The sequence below is a fragment of the Necator americanus genome, chromosome III (assembly GCF_031761385.1).
Source record: "Necator americanus strain Aroian chromosome III, whole genome shotgun sequence".
In the NCBI taxonomy this organism is placed as follows: Eukaryota; Metazoa; Nematoda; class Chromadorea; order Rhabditida; family Ancylostomatidae; genus Necator; species Necator americanus.
In genome coordinates, this window is record NC_087373.1 from 2,241,152 (window position 1) to 2,258,313 (window position 17,162).

At 43.9% G+C, this 17,162-nt stretch overlaps 4 protein-coding genes across 6 annotated transcripts; 3 read left to right on the forward strand and 1 right to left on the reverse strand.

The window, feature by feature from the left end:
* Positions 1 to 2,760: 2,760 nt before the first annotated feature.
* Positions 2,761 to 4,405, forward strand: RB195_008378 (uncharacterized protein; the record flags this gene model as incomplete). The annotated part of the gene is made up of 4 exons (XM_064194835.1): positions 2,761 to 2,863; positions 2,931 to 3,039; positions 3,115 to 3,254; positions 3,369 to 4,405. 4 exons carry the CDS (start codon positions 2,761 to 2,763, stop codon positions 4,403 to 4,405), a joined length of 1,389 nt encoding a protein of 462 aa, XP_064045980.1.
* Positions 3,422 to 4,405, forward strand: RB195_008379 (uncharacterized protein; the record flags this gene model as incomplete). The annotated part of the gene is made up of 1 exon (XM_064194836.1): positions 3,422 to 4,405. One exon carries the CDS (start codon positions 3,422 to 3,424, stop codon positions 4,403 to 4,405), a length of 984 nt encoding a protein of 327 aa, XP_064045981.1.
* Positions 4,406 to 4,418: 13 nt separating this feature from the next.
* On the forward strand, positions 4,419 to 13,741 carry RB195_008380 (uncharacterized protein; the record flags this gene model as incomplete). 3 transcript variants are annotated; one of them, XM_064194839.1, is made up of 7 exons in its annotated part: positions 4,419 to 4,791; positions 4,859 to 6,543; positions 6,600 to 6,697; positions 8,648 to 8,774; positions 10,122 to 10,227; positions 13,419 to 13,582; positions 13,634 to 13,741. In XM_064194839.1, 7 exons carry the CDS (start codon positions 4,419 to 4,421, stop codon positions 13,739 to 13,741), a joined length of 2,661 nt encoding a protein of 886 aa, XP_064045982.1. The 3 variants fall into 3 exon arrangements, with proteins under 3 accessions (XP_064045982.1, XP_064045983.1, XP_064045984.1); XM_064194838.1 differs by lacking the exons at positions 4,419 to 4,791; positions 4,859 to 6,543 and having other exon boundaries at positions 6,657 to 6,697; XM_064194837.1 differs by lacking the exons at positions 6,600 to 6,697; positions 8,648 to 8,774; positions 10,122 to 10,227; positions 13,419 to 13,582; positions 13,634 to 13,741 and having other exon boundaries at positions 4,771 to 6,555.
* Positions 13,742 to 16,521: 2,780 nt separating this feature from the next.
* RB195_008381 (uncharacterized protein) lies at positions 16,522 to 17,052 on the reverse strand (the record flags this gene model as incomplete). Its single annotated transcript, XM_064194840.1, has 1 exon — positions 16,522 to 17,052. The coding sequence occupies one exon, from the start codon at positions 17,050 to 17,052 to the stop codon at positions 16,522 to 16,524; it is 531 nt and encodes a 176-aa protein (XP_064045985.1).
* Positions 17,053 to 17,162: the final 110 nt, after the last annotated feature.

Consider the following 17,162-nt stretch of genomic DNA (forward strand, 5'->3'; position numbering starts at 1 on the left):
ATGGGGTGATGATAAGAAAATACGCTATCTAATTCGTTCGATTAGTTTTTTTGCACGAACTGCACACTCGAAAGTGTCCGAACAAGCAGATGCATTCGAATAACTCCAGGTTAGCGGTGCGACAACACATGCGAGGCTTAACGCTTAAAAAGTGTAAATCTGAAAATATGACCTACTAGCCTCTGCTCACTCCAGAGTGACGTCTGCGTACATGTTGCGGACCCCCAAGACCAATGCTTAGGTTTTGGGACCACGACCTTCGTATTTTTACGTCACATTTTAGCAATTTCACGCCGTAACTTATAAAGTTTTGTTCGCTTGTTGCGGATTCCTAGGCCCATTACTTGTGTTCTCCTCCTCGATCTCAATAGCTTCACTTAAAACATCATTCATTGATAGCTGTTGAGGAAAATTCGGAGAACACCTAATTCTTCGCGTAATGCTTTAAAATTGTGTAGCGGTTATTATATTTGAACAGAAGTAGTGTTTGAAGCTAAAGTTTGAATATTCTCAAAATGTAGAACTGACGCGTTTAAAAAAACTATGAAATTTTTGTCTTTATAACATTAAAAAAGAAAGAAGAAAATAACAAAACAACTAATTTTTGAATTTGAAAAGGTTGATGCGACATAAACTGAAACTCTTATTATTTAAAGAAAATATCACTTCATTATAATTTAGGGAAGAAAATTTAAAAGTATATTTTGGATTTTGACCTGAAAGTGAGCAAAAGTTGATTGAACACTTTTCACCACGCGTTCTCCTTTCGGTTGATAAGCGGTTTGATTGACTTGTCGCAGAGCATAAAGAAACGCGTTTATTGGTTTCATAATTGTCTGAAAGAGCTGAGTTTTTTCTGTCTGTCGCTCTGTTCCTCTGCGTGTCAGGTAGGTTGAAATAAGACAATTCTCGAAGCTTTGAGGACTCTATGAAAAGGAGGTTAGGAAAGGGTCTACCGGCAACCGTTATCATATCAAAGAAAGGAAAAAGGACGGGAAACTGGCGTCGGAATACAAAAGAGAAAGCACCGACGGGTCCGAATCATCGCCAGATACTTAAAAGGGGATTCACGGGTCCACGGCTTTGTCCTATAGAAGGGGTTCAAAACGGGTCCATCGGCGCCTTTATTACACTGATAGAAGGGGTGCAACTTTCATTCGTGAATTTTAATGAGGGAAAATCCAAATGAAATTTGCCGCGTTTTGTTCGGATAATTTTAAAGGGAAAATCGACGGTCCATCGATGTTTGATAGCCTTAGAACCTTCCTTTTTGAATTCCTTCTGTGATCCCTGTCATGTTGTTCAAACATCGACGACATTTCATTGGGCGCCAGTTCATTAGAAGGGGTGAGAAAAAAAACATCGGCGTCGGATACACTTAGCATAGAAGAAAATATCAGTGTAATCGGAGCAATGAAAAGGAGTGCGACGGGTTCACCGGAATGACAGGAAAATTACTTACGAAAGAAAATTTTAGGCGTAAGAAACCTATAAAATAGATGTCTTGACGACTTTGGGAACAAAGGATTCCCACTCAAAGGCCGTTGAGAACAATATATGTAAGCCGGGGGTGATGCTTCGTAGTGGAACGGTCATTGTAAGCAGATCTTCAATAAGGTGTTTTTGCCGCTTGTGACGTAAAAGATAAATTGTTAAAGACGTTTCATAGCCGTGACCATTGTCTGGGTGCTTTGCTCAAACTTCTTTTCTGTTCTCCATAAACGTGTTTAGTTCTTTAGGTTCACGTCAAGTTTGTAGCATACCGTTCTCAGAAAGTGGAAACATGCATGCAAAAACACATTAAAAGAATAGCAAGATGTTTAGTCTTGATCTGACGGCATCACCCATCTTTATCAGTAGAATGATGTCTTTCACGTCATTTAATGTTAGAACATCATTCTGTGATTCCGTTGGGGGAAATCGGAGGAACACCCAAACGGAAGATAATGCTTTAAATTGCACCTATTTTAACAAGACATCGAATTGGGAGTGTTTGTAGCTGATCTTCGGGCCGTTTTTTACGGCAATTTGTAGAATTGACGCGTCACCTCCTCTCCGTAGAAAACCCGTATAATCTTTCGAAATTAGTTGCATAATACAAAGAAGAGAAGGAAGCGTTGTTAAAAAAAAACAGGTCTACAAATCTAATCAACGTGAGGGAGAATAAGTCTTTTATTGATCAGCGAAGTGAGGCTAAAACCATTGAAAAGTAGAAGTTCCGGACTTGACTGAAAGATTTCTATAGCTTGATTCTGTCAGGTTGTCCGTCTGTCTGTCTGTGTGTTAGTCACGAAATTAAAAAACATGGAAGTACTCGGGTCGAATTTAAAAAAAAATTCAAGGTGAAGAAAATTATCAAATAGAAAGCTGTTGAAATGGGGTGTGACAAGTCCACCGGAGACTCAAGACCTATGGAGCGGGTGTACGGGTAATCGGCGGTTTGAAAGGAACCTATACAGCGGGTGCGATGGTGTTTTCGGCGGGCCCTAAGAAAAAGGGTAGTGTCTCCAGCTAAGATACCAAAATTTCCGATTGAGAACCGGCGCCAGATAACCTATAGAAGCGGGCTCAATGGGCAACAACATCTTGCGCCAGATACTTTATAGGGCAGTTTTGTTCTTCTAGCGATTTCCTACGTTCTTCTTTGAAGGGGGTGAAGTTCCGGTTTTTATACGCGGAAGTGGTGCAGTTGTTACCTTTTGTCGTTTATTAACCCCTTCAGAAGACTCCACCAAAACCGTAGAATAACGTAAACAATAAATGGTTGCTGCCGTTTCGAATAGCCGTGGTCACAATTCGGGCGCTTTGCAATTCACCTTCGATCAATCGTCGGACAAGACGATGTTTATGAAAAACGGAATGGGTTTCTGATTGCCCCTCCACGCTCAACGGAACGAACATATCCGAATGCTCCAGCTATGCATATCTAGGTCTACATCTGAGTCGGGAAATCAACATGGTGAACGACTTGACCTCCGAGCTGAGCAGAAGGGAAACGAGCGGCTATGGAGGGGAGCTTTCAAGAGTATCCAAGGATGTGTGAGAAAAACTCTAGGAATACCCCGCTTCCTCCTCACCACAACATCTCTGCTTTGACCTATTTTCTTCCAAAAGCCTGGCCACTTGCAAGCAGGAAAAAGCAAAATCAAAGCAAAAGGGAGGCGATGTGGAAAGGAAAGTCAAGGCTCCTTTCGGATTGATGGCGTTTGAACGCTCAATCGAAAGGCGAGCAGACGTAAAGTATCCCGTTTCACGTAAGTGAGGAACGGGATTCAAAGTCTTTCTACGTTAGCGATTGAAGGGGGCCGCGTATACGAGTCTGATTGCTACCTGCACGTGGTGGCCCTGCTTTAACTAAACGCAATCAGGCGTTCGAGTGTACGCATTGGGAACGTACGAGCTATATAACCTGCACTGTTATATGGCGAAAGCTTCCCATACATTGCAAAAAGGTGCTGTCGTCCAGCACACCGCCAAAGCCCATGACCTGAAAGGTCAACTGCCTGAAGGGAGCATGGAATCTTTGGCAACAACCATTCGTTTCGTGACGCTGAACTGCCGAACACTATCGAGTGAACTCCAACAAGCCGCTCTATCCAGACTTCTGCGATATCTCTGTGTGCCTTTTGCTGCACTGCAGGAAACACGCATGAGAGATCGGCCCGTCATCAGCATCGAAAATTACACCATATACTGCGGCGATGCTGATGAGAACAAAGTAGGTGGCTGCGCGATAGCTGTGAGGAACGATTACAAGAACCTGGTGGAGGAATTTGGCTCAACGTCGTCTAGATGCGCCTTTTTACGACTGCGGGATCGCGGAGGACGTAAACTCTGGATCGTAAGTGCTCACGCACCTACGGAAACCGCTGAGGACAACAGTAAGGACGCCTTCTATGATGAACTCAATGCGTTGATGTCTAAAATACCAAGCCAGCAGGTGGTCATTGTCGGAATCGACGCAAATGCAAAGATGGGACTCGAACAGCAATCCGATGTGCTAGGAAAATGGTACTATGCAGCGGAGCGCACGTCGGACAACGGTGACCGTCTGGTCGACTTGTCCGAACAGACGGGCCTCATCATCGCTTCCACGTTTAAGAGGAATCATCGACGCCATCAGCTCACGTGGCAGGGGTCAACCCTTTTAACGCCTGAAGAGCAGCGCAAGCGGAAGATGAGGACTCTTAAACTTCAGCTCGACTACGTTCTGGCGAGGAACATTCCTCAGTCAGATATCCGAAAATCTAGAGCTGTTTGGGACGTCGCGTTCGACTCTGACCACCGTCCAGTTCTTCTCAGCTTCAAGATACGGTTCCACAAGAGAAACCGAGGAGTTCCTCTTCAACCGAAAATCGACATGGCAGGTCTGAAAGACGATGAATGCAGAAGAAAATTCCGCTAACGTGTGTCTATTCATGTTGGAGTACGGACCAGGAAGAAGCTTAGCGATGCGGATTCCTTCACAAAGTGCGGAGTTCCAGGACGCTGCAAGGGAAACGCTCCCGGTTCTATTGCCGCGGAAGAAGCTTGCCTTTGCATCTGCGAAAACAAAATCCACATACAATTCCGTATGTGTCGCGCGCAGCGCTGGTGACTTCAACCAGGAAAAGCGTCTTAGAAGGAAGCTGCGTCGTCAACTGCAACAAGACCGCGATAACGAGTGGACGTCAAGAGCGATGGAGTTTGAGAAGGCGTGGGAGGACAGGAACTCGCGGAAAGCCTACGCTCTACTAAAACAGTATAGCGGCAAAATGAAAAGATGTTCCCATGTCCTCAACACTGCTAATGGTAGCTGTCGGTGAAGCAACCCTTCCTAATTGGAAGCAACCCTTCAAGACCTTGCTGAACCGGCTAGCACCGTCAGCTCCTGAACTCGAACACGTTCATAGACCGACATATGCGGTTAACGAGGAGCCACCGACCGAGTCGGAGGTCCTGGTCTGTATTCAGAAAATGAAGAATGGAAAATCTGGTGGAGACGACGGGATTAGCGCAGAAATGCTAAAATATCTTCCTCCGTCTGGGATTCGTGAGATGACAAAGATCATCCGTTCAATATGGATAAGCGAAAGGATACCTGATTCGTGGAGACACGCTATCATAATTCCCTTCCACAAGAAGTTATCCGTCACGGACCCAAGGAATTATCGAGGAATCTCTTTGCTGCGTGTTATGTACAAGGTACTGGAGCACATTATCCTGGACCGACTCATTAAACATCGCGAAGAAACAACGCGCGACAAGCAAGCTGGCTTTCGTCCTGGCCGATCTACGATTGACCAGGTGTTCATCGTCAGGAGAGTGATCGAAATCTGGCAGCGGTATTCGAAGCCAATGCAACTAGCGTTTCTGGACTTTGAAGCCGCGCTCGACTCTCCTCACCGAGGCCGTCTTCTGAACGCGCTTCGCGCCGATGGAGTACCAGGAAAGTTCGTTCGCTTGCTTGATGACATGAATCAACGAACAACTGCTGCAGTTCGAACACCAGCCGGATGTACAACACCGTTTGAAGTGGTAACTGGAGTAAGACAAGGGGCAGTGGCAGGACCTTTCCTGTTCAATTTCGCAATCGACGACATTATGCGAAGAACAGTCGACCAGTGTCCTGCCGACATTGTCTTAGCACCATCTGGGTGCCCCTTGACTGACCTCGAGTACGCCGACGATGTTGTTATATTCGTGGAAAGCAGTACGAAACTTCAACATGTTGTCAACTTTGTATCGAAGCTGGGTGCAGCCTATGGACTACGCCTACGCCCTGATAAATGCAAGCAGATGTGGATCTCTTCGAGACCACGAACGGGAAACAGGGTGGACGGACAACCGATAGAACTCGTCGATGAGTTCTGTTACCTAGGCTGTACGCTGAAGAACGATGGCAGCTACGAGAAAGATGTTCAGCAAAAGTGCGCTAAGGCCACTTCTGCATTTAACTCCTTAACGAAATGCCTGTGGTCGACCCCCATCACCAACGAAGTCAAGCTGCGAGTCTACCTATCCGCAATTCGCCCCATCATGATGTACGGATCGGAAACTTGGGCAGCACCATCAACGGTTATGGAGAGGCTTGACTGCACGGAACGAAAGCTGCTTAGACGGCTACTTGGCTACTTTTGGCCTAGGGTATGTCACAATGAAGATCTTTACGCAGAAATTGATGTGGTATACCGGCGGATGACACGTGGAAGACATCAACATCTTGCACCGCCATCGAAAGTGGCTAAAGTAAATCGTCTTCGCTTCTTTGGTCATATATTAAGGAGACCGGCAGATCGCCTTGTTCAACGAGTTTTGAGGAGTTCGTCGGGTTCGAGCTGGAAGAAGCCACCTGGCCGAAAACGGAAGTTCTGGACTGAGTCGGTGAAAGAGGACCTGAGGACACTCGGCGTGGAGAAGCAGTTCAGGCGAGACGTAAGGTTTCGCAGAATATGGAATAGCGACGAATGGATTGATTCTGTGCAAGCTCTCGCAGAAGATCGAGAAGGTTGGGCAGAGCTGTGTTCAAGGACGGCACACCTCGGCGAAGATGCGGGTAATCGCGTCAGGCGATGACATCAGCCCGCCGATTAAGTCAGTAAGTAAGTCAGCGATTGAAGATTAGAGACACCGCCGAGATTGCCAAGGAAAGCAAAATAAGGTGGGAGGGACACGTGATGCGTCTCAACGACAACCGTTGGACCAGAACAGTGACTGGGTGAGTACAACGCGATATTAGGATCACTACACAAAGACCGCCAACCCGATGGTCAGGCTTGATAAAGCCTTTGAGAGAAAAGTCCGGTGCTCTCCATGTCTCACACGGAAAGAGAAACCACTGGGCGACTCTGGCACGCGACCGGGACAAACGAAAGCATCACTGGCGCCCGCCCGGCCAGTCTTAGAACAACTGGCAACTCTTACAACAACATACCTCAGTGAAACATAGCCAACAGAGCAAGTTTTGACAACCGAATATTTTTTTCTAATATAAACATCCCCAAGATCTTCAACGATGTTACACAGCCAAAAAAGGTTGCAGATGAGTAGGATTAGAAGCAGAGGATATAGCTTATGTTAGAGAGTTGTAAACTTTGAACTTCTGAAGCTTCTTTAGCATTTATTCACTTCCTTGCTGATATTAAAGGCAGCATACTACGAATCTAAGGTGGTGGTGATTTCAAATGGAACATCCGTATACGGGGTCGTAGATTATATAGACGGGGGTGATTCCGCTCATCTCTCCCTGCATCACTGCATACAGCCGCCTCCAGAATGCTGTTTTGTACGACGCTATTTACTGCAACGCCGCACCCCTTGCGCCGCCTCCGCCCTGCGATTCGTTGGGAATCAATTCGGACTGCTTCAATAGGCAGTAAGGGACGCTACACGTGCAAGGGTGGCCCGCTGCAATAGAAGGTATCGTACAAAGCAGCATTCAGGGGCCGGCTGCTTGCGGTGGTTCAGGGAGAGATGAGCGGAACCATCTTGGTCTCCATAATCTACGGCTCTGTATAAGGATACTCCACTTGAAATCTGTATAACCCCAGATTCGTGGTATGCTGCCTTTAAATCCATATCAAACACGGACTAATAAATGGTTAAAGCGAAGTTGTAGAAGGGGAAGGGGGGTCCAGTCGCACTCTTATAGAATTGTGCTCAAAATGCACTAAGAGAGCAAAAAACGTTCATGTAGCGCGAGGTCGTTCCTATCAGCCAGATGCGGATTGCGGAGAAACCACATTTCAGGTCCTTTCTGGTTTTGTTGAAGGTCCTACAGGATATATTTTAGCTAATCACTTGCAGTGGCCCTGTTTGTAGAGTTCGATGAAGTCAAACTGTTAGTAGCGCCAGCTTCACTTTCCTTTTTTCCCTTAGTAGCTTAATGCTCCATGTCATATATGGTCTAAGACTAATGTTCAGGCCCCGACTGAGTTAGCAATACAATTCCAATGGTGACTTGTCACACAAGAAACTATCGCCTTTTCGAGAACTCAAATGGTCAAATGAGAAAGTCATTTGAGAGTTAAGAACGGTCTTCGCGTTCTACGCACGTTCACTTGCGTTCTAGGTGCAGATCAAGTATACCTCAATAAGAGCGCGATTGAGACCATACCATGTGACTAGAACAGTGTCGATAAGGTGATCTCTGAGAATTTGGAATTGCATGTGGTGATACAAGGGGTTACTCGATTGTAAGCCTTAAAGAGGTATCAGTGAGTTCATCGTATCCTAGAAAGGTTATCAATTCCAAACGCCCTCAATCTTATACACATACGCGCACAGTTCAGCGCTGTCAGCGGATATCTTTTGAAAAAGTAGGCACTGGACAAGACACTAGTTAAGGAGAGACGGGCGAGCACCAGTTATCAATTCACACTCCTAGTACGACATGTCATAAAAGGGAATGGTAGGCGCTTTGACGAAATCTGCGTGTTGCGGCTGTTGCAACTCGTATACGACTAGTATAAAATTGATTATCAGTCTTCCTTAACGAAAACTTTCAAAAACGAGCGAGAAAGAATAAAAGTATATTTTCCGGAAATTTTGGTAAGTCTCCAAAATAGTTGAGGTCTTATTTGACAAAACATAAAACCATTCGATAAATCACTACTCTGTTAATTGCTTCACTTATTTTAATTAAGAAATTGTAGTTATTGCATTCCAGGTCAATCGCTTGCTTTGTTCTTTTTCTGGCTGGTTGGACTCAAGTTGGAGGGTTCACGCTCAGCAAAACTAATTATGAGTCATGTACCGGATGGCACGTATTTATGAAGACTCGCCACTGTTACAAAGTAATTCCTGAGTGAAAAGTTGATTTTTTTAAAACTCTCTTTTACAAGAGCTATGATAGCATGCACACATACTTTAGAGTGAATCTTAAGGGTGCCAAAGTATTTTTTATGTTCAGTGTTACTCCTTTACATCACCTCTACTGCAGACGAGCTTTCATGTCCTAATTTCTCTACGCGGCGCCAAATCCACTTCACATACGATAAAGTAAATTATCAAAACTAAAGAAAGTTTTTTTCAAATAATAAAATAGAATAGTTTTTTGAAATTCTCTTTTACAAGAGCTATGATAGCATGCACACAGAGTTTAGGGTGGATCTGAGGTTTATCACTCTCATACTTGGAACCCGTTGATGGAGTCTTTAGAAGCACCACACCACGAATCTGACGTGGTGAGGGAACACGCAGAAAAATCTAGCGAAGAGGTTGTAGATTGGTGAAGGCTGGTTCCATTCACCTCTCCCTGATCGTCTGAAAAAAAAAACGGCGAGGAAGACGTCATTTTTAACGACGATGTTAGTTGCAACGCTCTACCCTTGTGCACGCGTCTCATAAAGGTGCAATCGGTCGAGGATCAGTGATGGATTCTCGCCTTCCTATTCAAGTATAACCGATGAATAGGCTGCTAAGGAAACCGCAACGTGCGCGAAAACGAGCGTTCTAACGTACCTCGCAATAACCAATGTGATTTCCACGCCATTTCTTACGACGACCAGGGAGAGATGAGTGGAACCACAATCTACAACCTCATCGCCAGCTTTTCCCGCGGATTCCCTCACCATGTCAGATTCGTGGCGTGCTGCCTTAAAGTTCACTGTTCCTCCTTCACATCACCACTGGATATGGGCTCACTAAGGGGTTTTACGTCCAAATCTGCCTACGCAGCACCAATTCAACTTCACATATGATAATGTGAATTACTAAGGAAAGTTTTCTTTTATCATAGAATAGATTGGTTAGGAGTTAAGGACTATGATACGTTTCAAACTCCGTTTCGTCTCCACTCTTATACGAAATGCGGGGTAGAAACTTCAAATTGGAGTTGTGTTTGTTATCATCTATGGTTTCCAACAGACACTCGGATAACAGTGCTAGTGAGCTCAAGCAAACCTGTAAAATAGCTATATTTCCGTGGTTTCAACTGGTAACTGAGAAACTGGAAAATCAATAAACGGTTATTGGCATGACAACTACAGTAGCAATTATTTGCATCGGAGTAGAAAAGGAAGCTTGCGTGAGAATACTTCGACTTCTTAATGGTGATTCCTCATCAGAGCACACTCCATCGCGTGATTGTTCGCAAGCTGTCGAGAGTTCTCAACTACTTTTGATACTGAATGAAGTTTCAGATTTTCCGATATACAACAAATTGGAATAAGGCAAAAGAGTTTTGTGAAAGTATTGGTGCTCATCTCGCGGTAGCTAACTCTCTCGAAGAATTCGAGTTCATGAAAAGTAAGTTTATCTTGGAGCACAGCCTTTACCTAACTGCTCTTGAAGAGAAACCACTAAAGTTATAAATTCTGAGACAAACTACTATATAAGTAAGCTCTTAATTTGAGCAAGACGCGAGATTGCTGCTATCCTATGTTATTGGCTAATGTTTCGGGGAAATCACATTCTTCAGAGTCTGAAGGGATGAAATCGAACGCCGTTGCTCGATCACATCCCCTACCTACCCAAAGAGAAAATCGCGTGCTAGCCATTGTGCTTCATAGTACAAGTGGAAGTGTAAATTTCACCTTAAGGACGGAAAAATTCCCGCCTAACGTACATACGCGTGGTACGCGTGGAGGTATCTATCGCGCTCAAATCGCAACCTTAAACAGGAGTTCACGCGTAATAAAGGGACATTCCTCCTTGCGACTCGTCTTTGCACTCTGGGAATGGATCCAAAACAATTCCGGAGCGTGACCGTGCTGTTAGTTTCAAAACCTTCTCCGTTATGAGGCCGCACCCTACAGTCACCTAATACCGTGAAGTCACACGATTTCCTTTTGCCAGATGCAAACAGAAAGTCAGACATACAACACATGAACTCATGCAATCACCTTCCTTGTTATCCAGAAGAGTTTTGCAATCTGATATATTTTAAGTGCCGCCATATACGTGATCATGTATGAGCCTCTGCTTAAGATTGCTAGAGGGAGCTCTGTAAGCGCTACAGATTATTTAGTAACACAATGGTTCGCATTGATGAAATCCAGCGTTTTCTGTTCTCCAGTTCACTGTAGTTTGCTTTAGTTAACGACTTATTCATTTATTCAACTTTTGCACTCGAATATATCCTCAAATATACAGAAAACACAGCACGGAAATTATCTTGGTGAAAAAATTGAAATTTTCAAGAAAAAGGCCTAAATGATCAGTAAGTGGAAAAAATAAAGAGAAAAAGTAGGCGTATATTCATTTCCACGCAGTAGTTTAAGGAAAACTATCATACTATTAGAACGTTTTCTGACCTCATCAACTGTCGAATATTTATCTGTTAAAGCAAAATGGTGAAAAAAAGCGAAGCTTTGGGCTTTTTTTCCGAGGAGAGGAAGACTAAGTTATCCTTCTCGAGCCTTTTTTTTTGAGAGCTGCAAAGAGTCAAATTAAATGTCCAAAACACCTCTACTTTTCTAATACGCGTTTTTAAATTTTAATAACATATTCTCCTTGTTTTATGCAAACATTCACCAAACGAGGCGACAAATATGCGATCATCAGCTATGTTCATAGTCTAAAGTCTCTGAAGTATAAATTCGCATGTGATGCGCCAATGCGCTCTGCTGCGTAATATCTGAGGTTCTGGAACGCATATTGGCCTATACAATGACTTGCAGGTTAACTGATGATTGAAGGCATCACCCCACGAATCTGAGGTGGTACGGATTTCAGGTGGAGTATTATACGGCACAGTAGATAATGGAGATGGGGTGTGATTCCGTCCACTTCTTCCTAACTGCGCTCCAATCTAACACGTTGTAAAAAATAGCGCGCCGGAACGACCGAAGCCGTATGTTCCGGGCCGTTTTTTACGGCAATTGGTAAGAAAAAGACGGAATCACCCTTCTCTCCATAATCAGCGATCCCGTATACGAATACTCCACCTGTAATCCGCACCACCTCAGATTCGTGGGATGATGCCTTTAAGTCAGTATCTTTATTCTCTTGAGATGACTCTCACCAATTTATCGACCTCGAAGAGATGAAACTCTTGGTTGCCAGTAGGACGAACTCAAACCTTCGATCGTGCAGCCACATCGGAACCTCTTAACGACTACCGTAATCATGTTCCGACCAATCCGATTCGGTCCGAAGGAAGAAACTCGATCACTTCTCCACTTCCAATATTCCATGTCCAACTACAGCCCGCTTTTCATTTTCCTTCGTTACGCCTCTGTTCGACATGCTGCACCGTTTCATCGTTCATGTATCGCAAGTTTAGTTGCGCATTCCATTTGAATATTTCAAGCGCGTGATGTACGGCGGAGGTGTGAGGTGGAGTGAGCAGCGTAATAAGTGCCGCAGTGAAACGGTTTAAAAACAGCATAACACGAAATCTTCTATTCTCGGATCTCTACACGAGCAGATATGGGAAATCGTACAGTTCGAAACAAATCGAGACAAACTCGTCGTAAGAAGCTTTGTGTTTTCCACTTCCCAACAATGCAACTTGTCACGCAATAGAATGCGAGCAACGCTGACATGGTACAACGTCCACGATCCAAATAATATGACTTCAAAGGCAGCGTGTCACGAAACTGACATGGTACGCAAATCCCACGAAAACCGTAGAGATTCGGCTTGTAGATCACGGACCCCGGTGTGGCTCCGCTTACCTTTCCCTAATCTTCATTTTAAAAAAAAAAACTACGAGAGAACGGCGCTCTTCTCCACGAAATCAGTTGCTATGCGCCACCCTTATTTTCACATCGCGTCTACGAGCGGGCGGTCTAAGATTAAAGAGGTCTCCTTGCCAGCGTATTCAAGTGAAACCAATGAATAGGCTGCTGAGAGGACCGTAATCTACAAACCTAACTCAAAACTTTTCTGGGATTTCCGTACCACATCAATTTTGTGATACGCTGTCTTTAAACAAGCAACAGAATCCCCTCCTATCGCACAACAGCAGATGCGTTGCGGCTTGCCTGCGCTCCATTACCCACTTCAAGACATTCATTATCTCCAGATGTACGCAAGAAGTGGTCTCGGGAAAACAAATTAAAGCATTATTCGTGGTGTGGAAGAGTGAAAAAAACAGGAGTTTATTCTTGAAGAAAACCCAAAATAAAAGATGATATTATGATAGCAGATTAAAAGTTGGGTTTCCGAGTGCTCACCTCACCATGAACGAAAAGAATTTCATTTCAAATATAGTAGCACTAATAACTTGAATATGCAGTGTCAATTACAATAATCTAAATGAGTAAATGGCAAATAAATGACTAAAAATAAACAAGTAATTCATAATATAATGATTTAAATGAGCGAAGAGGAATTTTTCTTCAAATATGATAGCACTATTAATTTGCACATTTGGTTTAATTAGTTTCAGTAATCTAAATAAATAAATGGTAAATAAACGGTTGAAAATAAACAAATAGTTTATTACAGTAAAATGACTTTTTCTCCCCAAAAATTCTGGTCAGTTTTTACAGTATTACAACTACTGAGCTTCAATAAGTACAGAACATGGGTTGGACTTTATCGTGATGCCACGTCCAACCGTGGTTGGAGGTGGATAGACGGTTCGACACAAATGTTTTACGTTTGGAACGAAGGCGAACCAAACAACTTACGTGGACAAGAAAATTACGGAAATGTAGGTCATACCTCTTATTTCCGCAACATTTGTTATCGTCAATGATCCCAGCTGGAGCCTAACGGCCTAATGAACGACAATCGTGTTGATGCGTGGGGACACAATTTGGCTGTTATGTGCGAGTCGGAAAATTGCGGTGATGGCCTCCAAGCAAACTAATTTCTTTCTGTTGTTTTTGTTTCGGTTAAGGTTGTAATGAATCGTTTTGTTGTTTGCTATACGATCAGTAGTATCCAGTGATCAATAGTAGTACTAAAACTTCACTTCCCGCTCTCGTTTCTCTAACAAGCGAGCCAAAATTCGTTGGTGACTTAAGGGCGCAAATCTTTTTAACGGGCGATCAAAATTTCAAACATTATTTCTGCCTGACTTCGCAAATTAGTTTCTTTTCTGCTGCATGTTCCTCGTGAAATTGCAATAAATGCTTTCGATCGTTGTTGATTTGCTTTGCAAACAATAATAGAACATAAAGTTTATTTTTCATACTCGTTTTTCTAACAAGCCGGAATTGGTAGAAAACATAAGGAGCAGCAAATCTTTCTAACGCGGACGAACGAAATTTCGAGCAAATTTCCAAGCATTATTTCGCACATAAACTTCGCGTTTAGCGATGGTCTTAAAAGCGACCTGAGCCACGGTCTTGAAAGTTCACAGAGTTCGTTTTATAACAAACAGAAACCAGAAGATCCCATGGATACGCTCAGTTCTCTCATGAGCCTTCCTTTTTTTGCGCAACTGTTCTTCGAAAACGTCGGCAAAAGGCTCATTTTCAATCTCAACTGAATTCCGTCAAGTGCCTCTCGAACAAATCTTATTTTTTTGGTGATCCTTCTACTTGATAAGGGGTTTATTGGTGATCAATGAGATAGCGTGCGAAAGGAAATACGAAAGAGTAGCTTACATCTCAACGCAATCGAATCCTTCAAAATAAGGGGTCAGCAATATAGCAACACAATGATCTTGTTGTTCAGTAGCACTTGCTCCCGCGGCTAGACCCTTGATAGTTTCAAAGGCTCAGACTGCGGAACGCAGAGAAAGTCTCAGATATTTAGCTAACCCGTCTTCATCAATCGTGCGGGCCTCATAATCGTCTCCAGTCTTTTCTGTCCCTCATAACCCTCTTCCAAATTGCTCTCTGCTTCGTGAGTGACTTTGGTGGGATCCTTAAGCTGTATCCAGCTCTCAGCTGACCCATTGTGCCGCTAACACATTACCAAGTGGATTGATACGCCAGTGACTTTATCCTCTGTGTAGTATCGCGCGATTAATTCACGCGGGTTTGGCAAGGTGTGAATGAAACATTGTGAACCGCTTTCCGCCTCACTTCTCTGCGTGTCTATTTCCTTGAACGTTTGTTTCACGCTGGTAACATTCCGCTTTCTTCAGAAAGTGGAAACACACTCGCAAACGGCTGCGTAAAGGCATCACCCCTCGAATGGATTAATGACGTGGTGTATATTTCCGAAAGACAAACCCTATACGGGATCGTAGATTGTGCCTCTACCCTTGTGCACGCGCCGCATAAAGGTGCAATCGGTCGAGGATCAGTGATGGATTCTCGCCTTCCTATTCAAGTATAACTCCCGTATACGAATACTCCACCTGAAATCCGTACCACCTCAGATTCGTGGGGTGATTCCTTCAATGCTGAAAATGTTAGAAACAAACAAGGATAAGAAAATAAAATGAAAATATTTTGCAAGGTAACAACCTGATCAAACATGTATTACTCCTAGTCGTACATGTCTGCACGCGTTAGACTCAACGTAACTTAACACAACCGTATAACCATGTGTATTGATAGATATTTATGATATTACGTTATCACGCTGTCTGCAACGTCACTTATTTTAACGCGGCATCACGCAGTTGTGGTCGGATGTTTACTTCAAGGTACGACTGCGCTGTAGCATACATACAACAGCATGTTGACGTTTTGGTAATATTTCCGTAAAAAAAACTCAATAAGTGTGAGTAGCTGTACGGTAAGTATAGGAAACGGTGTACGTGGTGCAAGTGTTTTTCACACCCTGATCCAATGTTCGCTTCTCGCTTTCAAAGAAACAGACAGGAAAGTGAATTGAGAATGCTTTGCAAAGTGATAACTTGTTCAAACATGTGCTATTCCTACTCGCACATGTTTGTACGAGCTAGACTCCATATTCAACAAATACACCCATGTATACTGATAGATATTTACGATGAAATTTTCTAGATGCGTATACATGAATATGCAGACATGTAAAAAGAAAAAATATATACGCATAGTTATAGTATGTAGACACTTGTATAATGAGTAAATTGTTTTAGCGACGTCCAAATTAGTTTCCTTTCCAGCAATTCAATTATTTCTATTATTATGTAGTACTTGGGGGCACGTATACGAGTCTGATTGCTACCTGCTCGTGGTGGCTCCTGCTTCAACCAAACACAATCAGGCGTTCGAATGTAGGCACTGGGAACGTACGAGTTATATCACCCGCACTGTTATCGAACACGCTGTAGAAAATAGCGCGACGGAACGCTGGAAGCCGTATCTTCCGGCCCGTTTTTCGCGGAAATTAGGATGAAATTGACGGAATCACTCTTCTCTCCATAATCTACGACTCCGTATAGGCATAATCCACCTGAAATCTGCGTTACCCCAGGTTCGTGGGGTGATGCCTTTAAATCGCCGGCAAATGTTCTGTCCCACTCTTCAGCTAGAGCTTGCAGAATTCATCCATATGCCGCTATTCCATAATCTGCGAAACGCTACGTCTCAACGGAGCTGCCTGTGAATGCTGTCTCCTCAGATCTTATTCACTATCTTCGTCCAGAACTTCCTTCTACGTCCACGTACGCTTCTTCAGTTTAAATCTATGAGCACCCGAGGCAACTTGGATAACCCTGTGTGATCATTATAATGAGACCTAGAAGGCGAAGAGAGTTTTCTGTGGCTAATTCAGAAGGTGGAGTCTTCTTCTTCTTCTTCCTAGCGTTGTTGCAGGGTCCGCCTTTCTGCTTCTTGTCTTCCATTTGGTTCTATCCATTGCATCAGCCGTACATAAACGCGCATCTATCATATCCAGCTTCACACGGTCTAACCAGCGAATCTTTGTCCTCCCACGCGGCCTCACTCCTGAAACGTCGAGCTTCAGTGCGGTTTTGGCCACAGAATCTTCCTCTCGCCGCAAGACGTGACCGAACCATCTCAGTCGGGCCTCCTTCATCTTCTCAGTTACCGGGACCACGCCGAAGATGGAGCGCACAGTGTCGTTGGATACTTTCTCTTTTAGCGTTGCACCTATTGTCCACCTTAACATCCGCATCTCCATAGCGTGTAACACTCTTTCCAAGGCTTTCGTCGTCGGCCAGTACTCGCATCCGTAAAGGGCAACAAGACGCACAACCGTCCTGTAGATCTTCGACTTCGAACAGGGACTTTCTTGTCGTACAGTACCCCTGTTGCCATTTTCCATTTCATCCATGCCGCATTAACACGTGCTCGACCTTCTTGATCAATGCCACCTGTGGAAGTCACTTTGGATCCAAGGTACTTGAAACAGTTCGCCTTGTTTAATTCAGTGCCATCGACACG